Raw genomic sequence first — 18,772 nt, forward strand, 5'->3', positions numbered from 1 at the left:
TCTTATGATAGCTCAGGTTTAATTTTTGATGTTTTCTCTTTTACCTGTAAGTTCCTTTTATTTGTTTGTTTTGACCTCTCATATCAGAGTTTTCTTAAATGCTGGCTATTGATTATATGTGAAAGTGGGCATTAAAAAACTGACAGAAAATTCTGTGTATAGAGTGGCTGGTGACTTTCTTTGTAGTTTGACCTAGCTGGTTGACTATCCCTTTACCTCCATTAAGCTGTCACTCTAATTTGGGGCTTTTTCAGGGACTGGTCCGTTTCCTCAGATGAAAATCTTCCAGTTTCCTACCTAGAGCAGTAAATCTTTCTGCCCTTATTTTGAAAGTAAATGGAGAGAGAGGGCTGGATAACCCCATCATTAATTATATAAACTTTACTCTCTGTTTTCAAAATAGCACCCTCTCCACTCAGTTTCCTCAGAGGAGAATCTTCAGTTTCCTACATAGAGCAGTAAATCTTGGTGTCATCAAATTCCCTTGGATTTAGTCTTTATTTAGGATGGGGGAGGATAACTGGGGATCTAAATGCTATTTAAACAGACTTTCAACTAATTTTTTTCTCTCTAGTTCTACTTTTATCCCCACTTCAGAAGTATTTTGTGCTCTCAGTTGCTGAGTCTGGGGTTCTCTGATACAAGTTATCTTGTTTTTGTTCTGTTTGCTGTCTTAGGTTTTCACTCTCTTGGGAATGCTTGATCAATTATTGCTTGTCTATTTTCCAGTTTCCAAAAGTTTAATAGCTATTGTCTCCTTTCCATTTTGACTTGCCAGGCTTATGCGGCTCTTTCCTTTAAAAAAATCTGTTCATACTGTTAGAGGAATTTGGGAGAGAGAGTGGAGGTAAATTTTTGTTTTCAATATGTGATCTTCCACCTTTCAATCTTCAGATATGACCTTCATTTAAAGAATCTCCTTGAGTTTTCTAGAAGGATACCATTAGCTAATATATAAAAAATATCATTTTCTTAATTAAGTAGAAGTGATAATAAGTTGATCTGTGGAATTATAATTCTATTTTCCATATTAGAATGAGCATTATGGTGTAGTATTAAAATCAAGCAAGGGCCACAACCAGTTTGGCTCAGTGGTAGAGTGTCGGTTCAGTGGTAGAGCATCGGTCTGTGGACTGAAAGGTCCCGGGTTCGATTGCGGTCAAGGGCATTTTCCTTGGTTGCGGGCAGTGTACCTTGGGGGTGTGCAAGAGGCAGCTGATCGAGGATTCTCTCTCATCGATGTTTCTGGCTATCTGCCCCTCTCTCTTCCTCTCTGTAAAAAAAAAATCAATAAAAATATATATTTTTAAAAATCAAACAAGGATTTTTCTAGGTAAAGAGGCCTGGGATGGAACCCCTGGGATGGAACCCCAGTTCTTTCAGTTTGATCTAAGATAAATTAATCTTTTTAAATCTGTTTACCCATTTGTGAGTTGAGAATAATGCCTGTCTTAAAAGATTATTGTGAGGATTAAATGAGATGGAATATTTTAAAGTACAACATCATGTGTGTACTCAAAAATGTTAGCTCCTTTCCAATGCAGTTATTTTATGGAAAGCAGTGTTTTATTTATTTGCACCATTGTGAGTGAGTTGTTTCAAGTAACTAAACTCATCAATTAACTGAAGCTTACCCCTTTATATATAGAGATTGACTATTTTTGATGACTTCTTAAAAGTTATACTGAACATAAATTTTGTATTTGTAATTTGATGTCTCCAAGGTAGGCTTTTTGAATATCACTTTTTATATATTATTATAATATAACTATTGCTTTCTGGGCTAACCCTGTATTATGTGGCAATGTATTATAACTTTTTTACTGACTTCTTTGCTGGATCTTATTTTATCAGTAATTCTTCTCTCCTCTACCTTCTCTCCTACTTTCTAAATTTGAGTAATAGTGTAGCAAAGTTATAGCTAAAAGAGCACCCACCTCCTATCCATGCCTATTTCCTTATTGTTTTATTTTTATTTATTATGCTTATAACTGGTTCACATCATATTACATATTTGTTTCTTTCCTATTAGAGTAGAAATTGTTAAGAGTAGAGACTTTGTCTTACTTATCACTGTATTCTTCAGTGGTTAGAATAGTGTCTGGGATGTAGTAGGTGTTAATATTTGTTGAATAGTGAATGAATGAATGAATGCATGAATGGATGGATTTGGTTCCAGTACTGGCTTTCTCACTATTCTTGAACCTCAGTTTGCTATAATACAAAGTTAATGACAGTACTTACTTCCTAGAGTTATCGGGATAATTAAATGAGATGATTCATGGAAAGTGCTTTACACAGTGCATTTGTTGAATTTTCAGAAATTGTCACCTAACATTATTAACCTTTCAATCTTCTTTGGTAGACCTATATAAATATACTTATAATAGATGGAGGTTTGCTTGTAAGTAAAGTTGGTGAACTTTTTTTTTAATTTAGTGACTTTATTTTTTTTCTTTCTGACTTACGAAAATGGATAGTTGAGGTCATTACACTTCTGATGTTTATAAGAGGGCATATTTATCTCCAAAGTCATATATGAGTCATACCATGAGATTTCAGCCTCAGAACTTTAGATTTGTTCTAGTGTGTTTAAAAAATAAACATTTAAAACAAATTGTTAAAAATAAGATTCATTGATTCCTCAAATATTTATTAGTTACTATGTTCCAGATGCAAAGCTACTCTTACTTCATGTACACTCTACCATTAGTTTTATTATTTCTTAGACAAGCTGAGTATGGGTAGGACTAATAGATATTGTTGTTGTTTTTTTATTTTTATTTTGCTGGGTAGATGGATTTTTTTTTTTGAAAACTTTGTAAGGCTGTTGACATTATTGTATTCACCTTGGATTTCTCACAAGTCCTATGTAAGTCAACTTAGGAATTAATTTAGGTAAAGTGACTTTTACATTAAATATAATTATTTATGATTTTGTGGACTTGATTCAAATTCTAATAGGTCATATATTTTCAGGGAAGACAAACTTCCACCTATGTTAATGTGGTGCCATCTTTTTAAGTATAACATTGTATAGCACTTAATATAAACAAAGCAACAGAATATAGCTTTATGCTTTCATGTGCTTGATTTATATTTTTCATTTTATCCTTAGGGTGCAAGTCCCAGCACTCTTAAGGAGTTTTTGTGAGTGCTAGAAGGTCAGTAATTTGAATTATGGCCTGAATAAACACTGTTTGGTTCACTTGGTTTCAAAATCCCTTTATTTTCCCTGTTGTAATAAGTAACTTTAAAGTAAAAGTAAATTTTCTTCAAGGTAGATCTTTAATTTTGAATAATCCCCTTTCAGATAAAAATATCAACCCAAAGACTGAAATTTCAAATATGTTTTATCTTTGTATCTATAACCTAAAACATGCTCTTAAAGACTCCAGATTTATTGTGCTGAAATGATGTTGTCTTAATGTTAGAAGCCTACATTCATATTCCAATTCTGAAATTGCAATATTTGCCACAAGTGTGAATGCTTCCCCTTCCCTTGCCATGACAGACATTGCAAATTAACTGTGTCATGCTTTCTTGCCAAACCTTGGCAAATCCTCATCTGTGCCACAGAGTCCTTATAAACACTGTGCTTGAGAAAGCAACAACTATTAGTTCAGAATTGGCAAATGTGAAACCTAATTGCCATTACTACGCTAATTTGTTTGGCTGTGTTAGTAGCTATGTGAATTCTTTGAATACACAGGGTATCAGAATTTTGGAAAAAGCTATCTAAAATTTTTTAATGTGGCAAAAATAAGTACATTTTATTTCCAGATTGATTTGGTTTATAATACCTTTGCTGATATCCTATTAACACTTATAAAGTAGTAATAATAAGCTACTAAAAAGTACCATTTGTTGACTGCCAAATATTGACCATCTGCTATGTGCCTGGCACTATGTTAGATGCTTCACATCATTATCTCATTTAATCCTTGTAATGATTTGCAAGGTAGGTATTATTATCCCTATTTTATAGATAAAAGTTGGAGCACAGATTTGAAATGTGTCCAGGGGTCACTATTTGTCAATGGCAGTGCAGGGTTAAGTTCAGGTTCTTTTGACTCTTAAGTTTCTGATCTTTTTACCATACTGGTCTCTTTCTTCTCAGTTTACATAATGGCTGATGGTTGTTTTTGTAATAACTATATAGGTATTTGCTCATCAAGTCTATATAGAAGTATGCTGGTCATGATGTGTATTTGTCTCTTGAGTCCTTAAAGTAATGGACATGTACTAATTATAGAGATAACACTTGAAATATATATAATAGAGATTTAGCCAAAGCTTCTTTGAGATGTAGGTACGTATTGAGTATAGACATACTCAGTAAATTTTGACTAACTGATTTAACTTTAGGCCTTCTTTAGGATTGATAAAAATGAAAAAGAATCACTCCCTTAAATTCTTTAGATTTTTCAAAACAATTTTTCTGCCCTTGGTACAAGAAATTTTGATAAAATTTTGATAAAATGTCTATTCAGCTCTGTTTTGGGTATCACTATACCACTATGACACCAAGGATAAAACTGTAATACTACAGACTTGTAAATGATTTTTGTGTTCTCAACTGTAAAATAGGGATAATAATAGTATCTGTGTCATAGGATTGTTGAGAGATTTAAATAAGCCAATGCATATTAGCGCTAGGATCTAATTTTGATTTTTCCCCCCTTTAACCCAGTCATTTCCATACATCAAGTCCTATTGACTTTACCTCTCAAAATAACCTGAAACTGCTCACTTCTATTTATTTCCACTAGCACCCCAGTTCAAGCAGCCTCTGTCATTGTCTGGTCTACTGCAAAAGCTTCTTTACTAGCTTCACTGCTTCCACTCTTGCATCTTATCACATAGCAGCTAGAGTGATCTTTTAAAATAAAAATCAATTTTTGTTGTAAAGTCATCCCATGGTTTCCCATTAATCTTATACATTTTAAATTCGTTACTCTGGCTTAAAAATTTGATCTGACCTCTGCTTATTTTTCTACCCCTCCTTGCTCTGTATGGTTTTTGTTCCAGTGGCTTGCTTTCTATTTATAACTACATTGAGCTAATTCCCACCTTAGGACCTTTGCTCTACCCTGTTCTCCTTAAAATGCTTTGTCCCTATGTCATTTAGAGTTTTTAGCCAGACTGGCTATGCCTGAGGTCTCTTTCTTGCCCCCTGCCCTCTGCCAACTCCCTTTTTTTCTCTGTTCTCTGTTTCAACCTATGAGCAAATCCTGTTGTTTTCTTCTTTGAATATATTCAGAATCTTTCACTTTTCACTATTTCTACCATGAACACTTTGGTCACCATCATCTCTGTTTATTGCAGGAGGCTCTTAAATTTTCTCCGTTTCTAAGTTTCTACTATCTCTGCTCTACTATACTTTTCATCTAGCAGATAGAGTAATGTTTTCTTTAAAAACACACACACACAACTTTATTTTTTGCCTGGGCCAGGTGGCTCAGTTGGTTGGAGTGTCATCCCATACACCAAATGATTGTGGGCTCGATTCCTGATCAGGGCAAAACTACCTAGGTTGTAGAATATGTACAGGAAGTAGCCAGCCAATGTTTCACACCTCTCTTACTCTCCCCGCCTCACCCCTTCCTCTCTCTCTAAAAATCAATATAACATAACCTTGGGTGAGGATTAAAAGTAAAATAAAAATAAAAAGTAGTTTAATTTTTAAATAGTTTTAGATTTAGAGAAAACTTGAGAAAACAGTACAGAGAGTTCTCATATACTTTGCAGTAAGTTTCCATTATTTTTAACATTTTATATTAGTTTGGTACATTTGTTAAAATTAATGAACCAATATTGATGCACTGATATTAACTAAAGCCCATGGTTTATTCACTTTTTTTTTTTTTGAGTTTTTAACCTAATGTCATTTTCTGTTTCAGGATACCTTATTGCATGTCTTCTTAGGCTCCTCTTGGCTGTGAAAGTTTCTCAGACTTTTCTTATGTCTGATGACCTTGACAGTTTTGAGGAGCAGCAGTTAGGTGCTTTGTAAGATATCCCACTATTGCAACTTGTCTAATGTTTCCTCATGATTAGTCAAGGTTTATGGATTTTTAGAAGGAAGGCCACAGATATAAAGTGCCATTTTCATCATATCAGATTAAGGGTATTTACTGTCAACATGATCTTATATCCATTACTTCTCTGAATCTGTCTCCTACTACTTTCTACCTTATAAATTCCAATCCTATTTATTTGGCCCTTGAAGTTTCTTGAACATACCAAGTTTGCTTCTGCCTCAGGGCCTCTGTGTTTACTGCTCCCTATGCCATTGGATACTCTTCCTCTAGGTAGCAACATGCTTCTTAACCTCTCGTTGCTTACTTTTAGTTTCTGTTCAAATGTCACCTTATCATAGAGGTCATCATCAAATATTAGACAAAAAGTCATAAAGCACTCCATTTTCTTTTATGTCCTATCTTGCTTTATTGTCTCTTCCAATGTGACATGAATTTTTTTTTATTTGTTTATTATTATTCTCTCCCCACTAGAATGTAGTTCCATGAAGTACAAACTTTGTTTTGTTTATCCCACTATCCGTAGCATCTAGAATCATGCCTGGCACATAGTAGATGCTCAACAAATATTTACAAATGAATGACTATTCAAATTACTTTTTAGAAAAATTGTGCCAATATATATTACCTAAGCATCATGTTAACATTCTTACTTTACTGTCTTGAACAGCATTGCATGTTGTCTTTAAAAATATTTGGTTGGTAAAAATTTTTTGTTTAAATATTTTTAGTTGTGTATTTATTTCTGTTAAATTGTTTCTTCATACTTTCTGTTTCATAAGCTATTTTTGAATTATATGTAACGGCAAGTCTAAATACATTAGTATAGCAGGTATATGAAAATAACTTATTTTTCATTTCTTAGGTTATTATAGTGACCACATCACCAAGTTCAACCTTCGTGCCCAATATTCTCTCCAAATCCCATAACTATGCAGCGGTCACTAAGCTTGTACCAACATCAGTAATTGCTTCCACAACCCAGAAGCCACCGGTGGTTATAACTGCTTCACAGTCCTCTCTGGTCAGTAGTAGCAGCAGTGGCAGCAGCAGTTCTACACCTTCTCCTATCCCTAATACAGTAGCAGTAACAGCTGTGGTATCTTCCACACCATCTGTGGTCATGTCAACAGTAGCACAAGGTGAGTGGTAATTCAACATGTAATTCTGTTCCTGTGTTATATGGGAATTTTGAAGAGAGCTCTTTATTTTTCTGCTTTGGGTCTGAAGGCCTCTCCTATTTCATCACATATTACCACTTTCCCTCTCCCAGTCTGAGAATGTCAAGATAGTAGGTTACTCAGTTTTCTTATATTAATATACTTCAAGATTTTCAAATTCACACGCATTGTATCTAATCACCAAGGTAATTAACAGTCCCCAAATGTAGGTTAAATCTTGTCACAATAAATTTCAAAGGCGTATACAAATATCTTTAATATAATGGGATTTTCAAATGAGGAACTTGAAATTACTTTACTATAGGTTCTTCATAGGCACTCAGTTTATAATTATGTACTCAGAGATATCAAATATGTAATCTTTTCAAAATAAGTTACCCAATGATATAAAGTAGGGGGAAAAGTATGATTTCAAGGACATGCCATTTGCCTTTTTTCAGTCTCTTAAATTTTTCTGTGTGGGTGGTAATGGGAGATATTGAGAGGAACTGAGGCTGACCTGAAGGACAATTGCTTCTTTATGGCAGAGGAAAGGAAATGTGGAAACATAATTTTTCTGTTAGCTTAAATCAGGTTAGATATGTTCTATATTTTTATGTTCCTACCAGAGGAAAGGTGAACAGCATGCAGTTAAGAAATTTTTATTTTGTGGGATTGGTGAGTCTTAAGATGGGGATCAGAGAAAAGTATTTATTATATAGAATTCATAACCATGATGTAATCTATGAAAAAAGAGCATAGAAGCAACATAGGACAGAACCTAATATTAGTTTTTATTGGATTTTACTTGAATAATATATATTTTAAGATAGACTGGGAAATATAGTTTATGAACTAATAGCAAATGCAAGCAGTTGAGTAGGAAAAGAGTGTTTTTCATGATTGTTTTAATCATGTTTAATGTGTTCTATATAACTCTGTTAGTAAGGAAGAGGTTACATAGATGCAGTGTGGTCAGTATACCTTTTCTATAGCCCTAATAGTAGAATGCTAGAGCATCTGGTATTATTTTCTGGCTCTAATACTCATTTAATGTCTCAGTCAATAATAAGAAATAGCAGGCTTGCCGAAACCGGTTTGGCTCAGTGGATAGAGCGTCGGCCTGCGGACTGAAGGGTTCCGGGTTCGATTCCGGTCAAGGGCATGTACCTTGGTTGAGGGCATATCCCCAGTGGGGGGTATGCAAGAGGCAGCTGATTGATGACTCTCATTGATGTTTCTAACTCTCTATCTATCTCCCTTCCTCTCTGTACAAAAATCAATAAAATATATTTTAAAAAAAGAAAAAAAAGAAATAGCAGGCTTGAAATTTTCTTTTATTTTTTACCTTAACTGATTTTTTAAAAAGTCGTTCCAGCTTTTCTATTTGTGCAGTAGTTAACTATAATATAGCATTATTAAAAATAGAAATAATTTTATATTAAAAGTCTTTAAAATGCTGGTTGTCAACATGATCTAAATTCATCATTTCAAAATTTGAAGGTAAGAGAAGCAAAGGCCACTTGTCTGTTCACCTGACCCTATATCAAAACTCTTATCATTGACAGTTGTTTTTCCCTTCTAGTCCCCATTACAGTTTGCTGAAGTTTTATTATATCAGAAAGGTTACTGTTCTTTTAAGTTTTTATTTGAGATAAGAGGAATATTCTTGGTTATTAATGAAATATCTTTAGACAAAATGAATATTCCATGCTTCTATTTTTCATTCTTAATTTTCTTCTGCTACCCCCTGAAGCTCTTGGGAACTTAGGACTTCCTATTTTCTTATTTTCTTCTTGCATCCTGTATCTCTCTGTGAGTCTTAAGTAATTAGTTATAGGGGAGCTGGACAAGACGTCTCAGAGATTTCTCATGAATTCACTGGAATTCAGTAGAGCATGAGGGTTATAAAAGTATCTGAATGTAGATAGTGAAGGAAACTGTATGATGATTTTGAGTTTCTGTTTGAGATATTTAATTTTTATATTCTAAGAAGTTAAAGCATCTTTTTAAAAAGATAAAATTTAATGGGACGATAATATATAGACTGTATTGTGATTCTGACTACCCGGCTTCTGTAGCTCTGTGTAAGTACCTGGCGGACAAATGATTATTTAATGACCCAGTTAGAGTTCTTAAGAAAAGACTTTAATTTATAGATTATTGGAAGCGAAATAAAGAAAAGCTACTTTGCTATGCTAAATAATTCAAAAGATAAATGTTTCATTGTGAATTATTTTATTTAAAATTACTTTTATTTATTTATTTTTTTAAAGAGAGAAGCAGGAAGAGAGAGAGAGAGAGAAAGAGAAAGATGGATGTGAGAGCAGAACATCAATTGGCTGCCTCCTGCATACCCCGTACTGGTTGGGGTTGGGATGAGGGTGGTGGCAGATTGAGCCCACAACCTGGGCTTTGTGCCTTGACTGGGAATCAAACCAGCAACTTTTTGGTGCATGGAATGACACTCAACTATCTGAACCACAGCAGCCAGGGTAGTTATTTTATTTCATGCCATGTTTAAATTGGCTCACTAAACCTAAAAGGAAATGTATTAGAAATAAGATTTAAAACTTAGTTTACTTTGCTTTTATATTACATTAAGAACTTATATTTTCTAATGGAAAATCTGTTGAGAAACAAGTTAGAGAATATCCTGCTTGATATTTTTGTTTCTTTTGTGTTAACTTTTCACCAAGGGAAAGCAGTATTTTTTTTTTTTTTTTTTTTTTTTTTTTTGAGAGTGAGAGAAATGATGCCTCCTCCCTTGAAGCTTTTGGGGATTAGATATCTAATACGTAAAATATCACACATTATACCTGACATATAATGGGTGATTAATAAATTATTGCTTTTATTGATTTACCTAGTTTGTGTTATCTGCTACAATAACCAGAAGTAACCTTAATTATGCCTTACTATTGAATTTTTTCCCCCCCTTACTATTCTACAGGTGTATCAACATCAGCAATCAAAATGGCATCAACTAGACTTCCTTCCCCCAAAAGCTTAGTGGGTACTCCAACTCAGATTCTTGCACAGTTTCCTAAACAGCATCAACAGTCTCCTAAGCAACAGTTACATCAAGTGCAGCAACAGACACAGCAGCAGGTGGCTCAGCCTTCTTCAGTGTCTCAGCAGCAGCAGCCTCAGCAGTCTCCTTTGCCACCTGGTATTAAGCCTACAATTCAAATCAAACAGGAGTCAGGTAACTGGGAAATGTTTACAAGATATTATAATCCTTCTCTAATAACCAGCTCTCAGAATACCACTAATACATATGGATTTACTTCCATATATAGTTTCCTCAATTGCCAGATATTTAAATTCCAAAATGTATTTTGAGACTCTCCTATTGGAAATACCTATACAGAACTGGAGCTTGGGAATAGAAAAGAAATAAAAAGCAGTTTGTACAGCACGAAGAGGTTTTTTGTTATTTTTTCAGTGAACTCTCAAGAGAGATAAAGAATGCTGAGGAAATAAACCCAGATTTTAGCATTATACTCTGTGACCTTTTGGGGTCATGGGAAGTGAACACTTGAAAAATTAGTCTGGTGAGTTGTGTGTTAGAGGGCAGTTCATATTTATGAATAATATGACATAAAATTTTCAAAAGCAGAAGAGGTGCTGAGATTATAGACTAGAGGCCTGGTGCATGAATTTGTGCTCCGGTGAGGTCCTGCTGGTCCACTCAGATCAGGGCCGATCAGGCTGGGCCAGTTGTGGGGAGGGGCCGCAGGAGGATGGCCATCCATCCCCATGCTCAATTGGGGTGGGGGTGGGGCAAGGCTGTGGGTGGTTGGCTGTCCCATGCTGCCCCTTGGTTGAACTCCTGGGAAGATAATTTGTATATTAGCTTTTTATTATATAGGATCATGTACAGTGAAGAAGTTTGTGGTTTGTGGAATAACAATTTAGCAGTTTATTGAAAGCTTCTCCAGCACAATGGGAACTCAGAGAGGTAGGAGTCAATTATTATAAGTTGTCAAATCATAAAAGTATTGAATAGAAAGGCAGGTAGGTTGGAGGCTGAGTCACAGGGAAATTGAAAAAGCCTCATAACATACTTAATACCTTTAAAAGGAAAGAAAATGGGTGTTTTTTTTTCCTCTAATGAATCTGGACTTTATTTGGTGATAGAATAGTATTTTGGAGGATACTGACATTTTCTTTTTTTTTTCTTTTGATAGAAACATTTATTTTTTTGAGATAATTGCTGTATAACATTGTATTAGTTTTATGTGTACAACATAATGATTTGTTATATGTATATAAGGATAGACAAAAGTAGATTTACAGTTGTGAGTATGCAAAACTCAGTTTATTCTTATATTATTTTCCATTTGAACAACTGTAGACCTCTTTTTCCCTATCCCTGAATATTTTAAAGTGGTTATTTAACATCTATCACACACATAGTTACAAACTTATTTTCATATGATGATAACTTTTAATACCTACTTTCTTAGCAACTTTCAAATATACAATACAAGTATTGTTTGGCATAGTCACAGTACTGCACATTACATCCCCAGAACTTATCCTGTATAATAAAAGGTTAATATGCAAATTGACCTGACAGCTGAACGACTGTTTGTTATGACGTGCACTGACCACCAGGGGGAAGATGCTCAACGTAGGAGCTGCCCCATGGTGGTCACTGTGCTCCCACAGGGGGAGCACTGCTCAGCCAGCAGCTGGGCTCAAGGCTGACGAGCGCAGCAGCGGTGGCAAGAGCCTCTCCCGCCTCCGAGGCAGCACTAAGGACCCCTTGGGAATGTTGAGCTGGCCTAAGCCGGCAGGTGGACATCCCCCGAGGGGTCCCAGACCATGAGAGGGCACAGGCTAGGCTGATGGATTGACACCCTCCCACCCCCGCCCCAGTGCATGACATTCATGTACTGGGCCTCAAGTTTATATTATAATTGGAAGTTTGTGCCTTTTACCACCTTCACCCATTTTAGTCAACCTCTCACCTCTTGCTTGTTCTCTTGTATCTGTGAACTCTATTAGTTTTGTTTTAGACTTATTTCACCTAACAGAATACCATTCATGTTGTAAATGCAGGATTTCCTTCTTTCTCATGGTTGAATAATATTTCATGTTATCTACCACATTTCTTTTTTAAAGTATTTTTTAAAAATTATGCAGACTTAATATTTTAAGTATTTTCAAAATCCCCCAAATTATTTTTCACCCACATATAAGCAAACCTTAAAGTAATGTGTGATGAAAACAGTGATGAAAGAAACAACTCGTGAGTGAGGATTATTCCCAGTTCATCACAGGCCTCAATCACAACCTTGTCAGCGGCAGAAGCAGTGGGAGTAGTAATATATGCCACACCACTCCCTGGAAGGCCGGAAAGCTCAGACCTGATAGAAACTTCACCAAGTTTGTCAAATCATTCCTTCTTCTTCCTGGTTAATAATTCAGGGACTTCCTCACAGTGCTTTCCATGTTGCTCAGTCTTCATTCCTGCTGATGGTTCCAGGACCATATTGATTGATGGCACTGGAGATTTCTCCTCTCTTCACTCTGGTGTTAAACTTCATTGAGAGCATTCATTCGCCTTATCTCCTTCAAGGCACGCGTAGTGTGTTCGAGACTGCTGTCCTGCGCTTCAATGTCAGTAACCTGGTACTCAGAGTTAGACTGAATGTAGATTTCCCAGCAGTGGTGGCCATGAAGAGGTCCGTGAACACACATTCTGGCAAATCTTTAATCTTGGTTAAATCATTGCTAAATAATGACATCATTATTTCTCCTGTTTAGCAAAGTCCAAAGATAATTTGAACCAAAGATAATTTTCATCTGGATTTTAAGACTGATCATCTGAAGAACATAGTAGTTCCCACTTTTATTTTTAGAAAGTATTTTTAAAGCCTCTTCATATCCTAGGGCCGTGGCCGTAGTTGGCAAACTGTGGCTTATGAGCCACATGTGGCTCTTTGGCCCCTTGAGTGTAGCTCTTCCACAACCTGGGCGAGTCTATTTTGAAGAAGTGGCATTAGAAGAAGTTTAAGTTTAAAAAATTTGGCTCTCAAAAGAAATTTCAGTCATTGTACTGTTGATATTTGGCTCTGTTGACGAATGAGTTTGCCGACCACTGTCCTAGGGCAACAATACCATCAGGTATCTCTCTGGAGAAGTTTTGGCAGTAGGGACATCATATACTAGTATATCAGATAATGTAACGAAGCCACCAAGGGAAGACATCCTGTCATCCCCTCTTGCTTGTGCATATGCAGTTGAAGCAGTGTTAGAGTTTTATACATGTTACAGACCATGCAGACTTCTGGATTTTCATATGAATGTAATAATATAATGTGTGGTTTTCTTGTGACTGGCTTTTTTCACTTAATGCTATCAGGGTTCATACATATTATACTAGGTACTAGAGGCCTAGTGGAGGGAGGTGTCTCTCAGGCCAGCCTGCACCATCTCCAATGTGGGACCCCTGGAGGGATGTCTGACCACTCGTTTAGGCCCAATTCCAGCAGGACATCCCTCTCACAATCCAGGACTGCTGGCTCCCAACTCCTCACCTGCCTCTGCCTGATTGCCCCTAACTGCTTCTGCCTGACAGCCTGATCACCCCCTAACCACTCCCGTGCCAGCCTGATCGACGCCTAACTGCTCCTCGGCCGGCCCGATTGCCTCTAACTGCCCTCTCCTGCCATACTGGTCACCCCTAACTGCCCTCCCCTACCAGTATGATCACCCCTAACTGTCCTCCTCTGTAGACCTGGTTGCCCCCAACTGTCCTCCCCTGTTGCCTTAGTCACCCCTAACTACCTTCCCTTGCCAGCCTGGTCTCCCCCAACTGCCCTCCCCTGCTAGCCTGCTCTCTCCCAACTGTCCCCACTGCTGGCCTGCTCGCCCCCAACTGCAGGCCCCCCCCCCCCCCCCCCCGCTGTCCTGCTTGCCCCAACTGCCCCGACCTGGCGGCCTGATCACCCCCAACTGTCCTTCCCTCCTGGCCTGATTGCTCCTAATTTTCTCTGCCTCAGCCCTGACACCATGGCTTTCGTAAGGACGTCCTGAAGATCTCCTGGTCTAATTAGCATATTATCCTTTTATTAGTATGGATTAGTTTGGGTATACAGCTTAATGGTTAGATAATCATATACTTTATGAAGTGTTCCCCTCAATATATAGTTATTACAATGTTACTGACTATATCCCCTCTACTATACTTTACATATCTGTGTCATTGTAATTACCTTCTTTTTAAAGGACTGTAGAATTATCCTGTGCAGCTCTGGACCTGCTATTTTTTGGTGATGAAGGAGGATCTCTTAAATATTTTAAGGAAATTTGTCTCTTTAGACATATCTTTTCTGAGGTCAATTTTGATAAGTAATATTTTTCTAGAAAATTATTTCATCCAAATTTTCAGCTTATCTGTAGGACTGAGCAAGGTAGTCTCTTATGATCCTTTTAAATTTTCCTCTGTGGTTATTTCTTTAGGAAATTCTTTTTTATGTTTCTTAAGCATTGTTATTATAATTCACCAAAGAGATAATAATAAAAACAATTTTCCCCTTGAACTTCATTGTTTATGATTGATTATGATTCTTTATTTCTCTGATGATAATACTTTATTTATTGAATTCTTGTTATGTACTAGGCACTTTATAATTTTGATTTATTTAATCTGGAAAGATTAAATATTATTGTAAAATAGCCCTAGAAGTTATATAGTAGTAGTATATTTATTTCAAATGAGAAAACTGAGAGAGATTAAGTAATTTGCCTAATTATTCTTAGATGTCATAATTTTAACTTCTTTGTTAGCTATAAGAAGTTTAAAATTATTTAAGGCTATTAAATAAGTAGATTTATTATTTTTCTAATGTCTCAATCTAATCACCATCCAAAAAGTAATACAATTTTTAGTTATCTATGGCAATACATTCAATCCCATGAAATTAGAGTACTGGTGCAATACATTCAAATCCAGAATTATTTCAGTGAAGTTATGGAGGGAAAAATGTTACCAAAATTTTTCTTCCTCTGTTAACAATTGTTATTTAAAGTTATAGTTAGCATAAAATTTTACATTTTACATTTGGAAAGCCAATGTAACAATTATAATATTTAAAAATTTTGAAAAATATAAAAAAGAATCATAACCTCACCACCGTAATATTTTTATTTAATTTTTGCATATTGCCTTTAACTTCTTGTCCAAATGCTTATTTTTAAATATATGGTTTTTATTGATTTTTTACAGAGAGGAAGGGAGAGGGATAGAGAGTAGAAACATCGATGAGAGAAAAACATCGGTAAGCTGCCTCCTGCACACTCCCTACTGGGGATATGCCCGCAACCAAGGTACATGCCCTTGACCAGAATAATCGAACTTGGGACCCTTGAGTCTGCAGGCCGACACTCTATCCACTGAGCCAAACCAGTTAGGGAAAATGCATATTTTTGTAGGTATAATAATGTATCCTTTATTATTTATTTGAGAACGTGTGCTATTAATACTTTTAAAGAGCTGTCAATTTAAGAATAAAGGTACAAAAAGAAAACGTTCTTGCTTCTTTATAGTTTACAACAGCCTTTTTAATTTAAGAGATTAGAAAATACTTGGTGCAGTTGGGAATATATAAAAGCTACACTAACATTTGTTTTTGACTTCTTATCCTAATCTTTCATACCCATCTTCATGAAACATTGTTTATTTGTCTGTAAAAGTTCAGGCCAATGTCTGTTTGATTTGAAAGCTCTTATATATCATAAAGAAAAAAAATTGTTTTTATTTAAGAATTCAACAGTTTCTATAATGTTTTAATTGTGTTCTTGAATAAGAAATTAGGAATTTGAGAAACAAAAGTTGGTGAAGAGTTTTTATCCACATGAACTTTAAAGCTTCTCTTTAGTCAAGACGGAGTAAATGTAGTGGTGTTATTTCTTTAGGAAATTCTCTGTGGTTATTTCTTTAGGAAATTCTCTGTGGTTATTTCTTTAGGAAATTCTTTTTTATGTTTATAACTTCTGCCCTCTTGGCTTGGTATAAGGCACATGCATTTTTAAAAATAGTTTGTACTGATATTTATCTTTCTTCTTTCAAAGGTGTTAAAATCATCACACAACAAGTTCAACCCAGTAAAATCTTACCCAAACCAGTGACAGCAACTCTGCCCACCAGTAGCAATTCCCCTATTATGGTGGTTAGTAGTAATGGTGCAATAATGACAACTAAATTGGTAACCACTCCTACTGGTAAGTTTTCTTGAGCATTAGTTTATCTATTCATTATATAGATATTGAGCAATTTCTCTGTGTGTGACACTGGGGTTACAGATATTATTGAGACAGTTCTTCAAAGAGGCCTTTCTTGACCTCCCACTTCCCTCCAACTAAAAAAAGTTCTTTCTCTTATTGTGGTATGGTCATCTGTACTTTTCCTTTATAGTGTGTACTACAATTTCTATTTACTTAGCTACTGTTTGTTGATTTATTTAATATTTTTCAGGATATTTATTTAATATCCTTTTTGGAGCTTTTTAGACCATAAGCTCCCAAAAGGATAAGGGAAATAAGGAACCATGTCTGTTTTATTATATATCCTATCTAATACAAGAGTAATATGCAAATTGACCAACACTCCAACACACAAGATGGCTGCCCCCATGTGGTCAAGATGGATGCCCCCATGTGGATAGAAGATGGCCTCCACAAGATGGCCAGCAGGGGTGGGCAGTTGGGAGGGACCAGGCCTGCAAGGGAAGGCAGCTGGGGGAGATCAAGCCTGCAGGTAAGGGCAGTTAGGGGGACCCAGGCCTACAGGGGAGAGCAGTTGGGGGAGACCAGGCCTGCAGGGGAGGGCAGTTAGGGGTGACTTGGCCTGCAGGGGAGGGCAGTAAGGGGCAATCAAGCTGGCAGGGGAGCAGTTAAGTATCAATCAGGCTGGCAGGGGCATGGTTAGGGGGTGATCAGGAAGGCAGGCAGGTGAGCAGTTGGGAGCCAGCTGACCTGGATTGTGAGAGTGATGTCCGGCTGCCCTTTTACGCCTAAAAGGGCAGCCGTACATCCCTTGAGGGTCCCAGAATGTAGCGGGTGCAGGCTGGGCTGAGGGACACATACCTCTGTGCACGAATTTCATGCACCGGGCCTCTAGTATTTACACACACACACACACACACACACACACACACACACATAATACACACACACACACACACATTTATATAAAGAGAGAAAGAGAGAACATGCTATTCTGTTCTGTAAATGGTAAGTAAGGATTTGTTGAGTGAATGAAAATGCAGTCCTGTTCATAAAGATCTCACTTTAATGAGGTTGAGAATCTCATTTATAGAGTAGTAAACATTCCTCAGACTGAGGGAGGCACAGGGTGACATTGTGCCTTGATATAAGAGCAATCAGGCTTTGCTCAAGGAAGTGACAGACGCTGCAGAACATTGATGTATGTATGTATATATGTATGTTAATCCTTACTAGAAGATATGGGAGCATCCAGGCTATGCTCAAGGAAGTGACAGTGCAGAACATTTATTTATTTGCTCATTTATTTATTTATTTATTTATTTTTGTTAATCCTTACCAGAAGATGTTTTTTTGCATTGATGTTTTAGAGAGAGTAGAAGGGAGGGGAGGAAAGAGAGACATATTGATCTATTGCTTCCCACAAGAATCCTGACCAGGGTCAGGGAGTGACCTGCAACCCAGGTATGTGCCCTTAATAGGGATCAAACCTGAGACCTTTTGGTGAGTGAGCTGACACTAACCATTGAGCACACAGTCCAGGACAAGTGTGTAGAACATTTTAAGTAATACAATCCTCAGTCTTTTCCCTTGTCTATTTAAATGGGATAATAATACCTATGCCATAAGGTTATTGTAAGTATTAAATGAAAACAAGTGTGTAAAGTCTCCAGCAGAGTGCTCAATAGCTATTTACTATTAATTAATATTAGAATTATTAGGGGTTATGATAGAGAGGAAAAAAGAATTATTCATTAATATTATTTTAAATTTGCATAACTCTTACCAATACTTTTGAGGATATACAGAATTTAGATGATAGGATTTAGATAGTGTAAAATGATACCTGTCTGAAGTTTATAAGCTATCAGCTATTAGCCAGTATGTAAAGGTCTGTACAAACATTGCACCTAATCTCCCATAGGCTCTCTTATCTCCATTTTCAGCGACAAAACAAAGACTTACAGTAAGTAACTTGCCCAATTTCATATAGTAAAATGAAAGGCAGAACTGGAATTTTAATCCAGATCTGATTGATTCCAAACCAGTGCAAACAAAAATTGTGGTAAAATATATATAACATGAAGTTTTATATTTTCACCATTTTTAAGTGTGCAGTTAGTATTGAGTACATTCACATATGTAGCCATCACCACTATCTAGCTCCAGAACTTTTTCATCTTCCCAAACCGAAACTCTGTACACATTAAATAGTAACTAGTCTCACCTACTTCTAGGATTTGGCAACTGCCACTCTACCTTCTGTTTCTATTCAAAGCCTGTGCTGTAGGTATACCATTATTTTCATATTAAATCTATCATACTTCCCCC

General features: G+C 36.2%; 1 protein-coding gene across 9 annotated transcripts in view; it reads left to right on the top strand.

The window, feature by feature from the left end:
* Positions 1-18,772, top strand: part of EMSY (EMSY transcriptional repressor, BRCA2 interacting) — a 73,914-nt gene that overhangs the window by 21,563 nt on the left and 33,579 nt on the right. For all 9 annotated transcript variants that reach the window (XM_036426794.2, XM_036426789.2, XM_036426795.2 and 6 more), the window contains 3 exons: positions 6,907-7,183; positions 10,155-10,409; positions 16,289-16,438. In XM_036426794.2, coding sequence (XP_036282687.1) covers positions 6,907-7,183; positions 10,155-10,409; positions 16,289-16,438 — 682 coding nt within the window. The remainder of the gene's footprint in view (positions 1-6,906; positions 7,184-10,154; positions 10,410-16,288; positions 16,439-18,772) is intronic.

This window comes from Pipistrellus kuhlii, unplaced genomic scaffold (assembly GCF_014108245.1).
Source record: "Pipistrellus kuhlii isolate mPipKuh1 unplaced genomic scaffold, mPipKuh1.p scaffold_m20_p_9, whole genome shotgun sequence".
Lineage (NCBI taxonomy): Eukaryota > Metazoa > Chordata > Mammalia > Chiroptera > Vespertilionidae > Pipistrellus > Pipistrellus kuhlii.